Source organism: Austrofundulus limnaeus, unplaced genomic scaffold (genome assembly GCF_001266775.1).
Source record: "Austrofundulus limnaeus strain Quisiro unplaced genomic scaffold, Austrofundulus_limnaeus-1.0 Scaffold1680, whole genome shotgun sequence".
NCBI classification, from domain to species: domain Eukaryota; kingdom Metazoa; phylum Chordata; class Actinopteri; order Cyprinodontiformes; family Rivulidae; genus Austrofundulus; species Austrofundulus limnaeus.
The window spans coordinates 16,443-18,886 of record NW_013954082.1 but is presented as its reverse complement, the minus strand read 5'-3'; the positions used below and the strand labels follow the sequence as shown (position 1 = coordinate 18,886).

Genomic DNA, 2,444 nt, shown 5'->3' with positions numbered 1-2,444 from the left:
GTGTGTGTGTGTGTGTGTGTGTGTGTGTGTGTGTGTGTGTGTGTGTGGGCGTGTCTTCAACAGGCGAGCCTGCAGATCTGGTTGGGGAAGAGGGAAGCTGTATAAAAAGGCGGAGAGCGGAGGCTCTGTCAGTGGTTCAGGTTCGTGGCTGTTTGGCGTCTGTTGGGAGGTCTTTTTGCGTGGGAAGGTGATAGGGAGAGAGATCTGTCTGCTTCGATCATTATGTACACAAGTGTGTGTGTGCGTGTGTGTGTGTGTGTGTGTGTGTGTGTGTGTGCGTGCTGCACCTCCAGCAGCAGTTTGAGCGTATGGTCATCTTTGATTCTTCCCTCGCAGCGAGCAGCAGCAGCCAGGTTGGTGAACCAAACACACGGGATCCAGTATTTGTTGTAAGCAGAGTGGAGACCCTCGAATTTCTTCCGTTCCTCTCTCGTCATGAATCCTGGACAAACGACAGAGAGCGAGGGAAAGAAAATGCTTCAGATTCATTAGCAGCTTGTGCAAAGATTGGGTCCCAGTATCCCAGAAGAAGAATGCACTGATAGAAATCTATAAAAGGACGCTGSGTTTCAGGCCCGTCCCTCACCAGCCTCCACCACGTGGTCCACGGTGGGGAAGCGTTTGAAGACGGCCGTGCTGACGGAGCGCAGGATGAGCAGGGCCGACAGGCTGGCGTAGCGCATCATGGTGCGTCTCAGCAGGCGTCCCCGCTCGTCCGCGCCCTGCAGGCTCCCCGACAGAACGCACATGAGGCTGTCGGGCAGAGGGATGCTGGTGTACTGACTCCACCAGCGGTTCACCACCAGGGTCACGTAGAAACCTGCAGACAGCAGCAGAAACACAGGCAGTAGTTACATTTACTCACTTACATTCACCTGAGTCACTTTTTGGGGAAAAAATAATTTTTACTATGCTGTAATTTTAATCTTTACTAGAGTAATTTTACAATGAAGTACTGCTACTCTTACTTGAGTAAAACTTCTGGATACTCTACCTGCTGTGAGTAACGTCACTGAACTGAAACATTCACCAAACACACCTGCAGTTTTTGTTAATTTCATTAAATTTATATTGAAGAAACTGATTTGGAAAAAATGTTTCTTTTTGCCTGAATTTGTTATTTTGTAATTATTTTTTGAATTATTTTTATTTTGACCTTTAAAATACCAAAGTCTCATCATAGCTTTATATTTTTGGTCGGTCTGCTGATGTAATTTTTAAATATTAAATAATTAATATCTTGATCAGTACTTGAGTAGCATTTTTACCAAATACTTTTTTACTCTTTATTGCATGGCTACTTTTTACTTTCACTTGAGTAAAAATATGCTGAAGTAGTGCTACACTTACTTGAGTACAATATTTGGGTACTCTGCCCACCTCAGGTGCCTACTACTGCAGACACAAGGTCAATCTGACAAACCTTTTCAGCATCGCTCTCTGAGGTTTCTCTCGAGGAGGAAATGTATTTCCTCCTCAGTTAGAATCAAAAATATGAGATAATTTTGATCTGACTACAAATTAAAGAATAATAAAAAAAAGACTGATAAAAACAAGTAATTATGTTTTGTTATAGGTCAAATATAAAGGTCATATTGGTCAACCTCTTATTATAACAACTTATGCATTATAGCACTTTGAGATTTTTGTTAATGAAAAGTGTGGTAGATGTGAATAAGAGACAGCTGTATCCCCATGACCTAACATCTATGCCATTCAGTTTTTTATTGAACTTGCACTGTATTAAAATTGTTCATTGATATAATATTTAGCGGTAGCAGTAGCAAAGGTAATTGCTGTTGCATGTGGTCCTTGAATTTAAGGATATGGGTCCTGGAAGGACTTGAAAGGTCGTTGAATTAGTTGTTAACCAAGGTGTGGTAAAAAAAAAAAACCTTTAAAAAATCCACCTTCTGTATCACCTGCATGGTTACAGTGTTTGGTCATTTCAAATGAAACAAAAGGTTGTTTGTGTAGTGTTGTGAAAGGTTGCACATACCTGAGTGTACACGAGGGGAACACTGATCATGTCGTAATGAAACAGCATGCTGCATTTCCCTCTGAATGCATTCAGCTCCTGTACACACAGAAACACCAAGAAACTGTCATTCAAAGCCTGAAACTTAAACCATATAATCAGCAGGTGTGTGTGCGTGTACTTMTTTCTGCTACAGAGTGAGGACCACTTGCAAAACAGTTACTATCAAAATGAGGACCATGTCTCGGTCCTCATTATTTTGCAGCTTTGCTGTTATTTACCAGTTAGGTTTAGAGGTATTATAATTAAGTTTTGGTTAAAGTTAGGATTAGGAATAAACTGGTTAGTTTTATTTTAAAAAATGTCTGGGTTAGGCATGCAGTTACAAATGAATGGAAATCAATAAAAGTCCTCAGTTTGATGCAAATACAAGGGTGTGTGTGTGTGTGTGTGTGTGTGTGTGTGT

At 41.2% G+C, this 2,444-nt stretch overlaps 1 protein-coding gene across 1 annotated transcript in view; it reads right to left on the bottom strand.

The window, feature by feature from the left end:
- The window catches only part of best2 (bestrophin 2), a gene marked incomplete in the record, with an annotated part of 8,960 nt that overhangs the window by 4,287 nt on the left and 2,229 nt on the right, over positions 1-2,444 (bottom strand). The window contains 2 exon segments of the mRNA XM_014033263.1: positions 288-442; positions 587-820. Coding sequence (XP_013888717.1) covers positions 288-442; positions 587-820 — 389 coding nt within the window.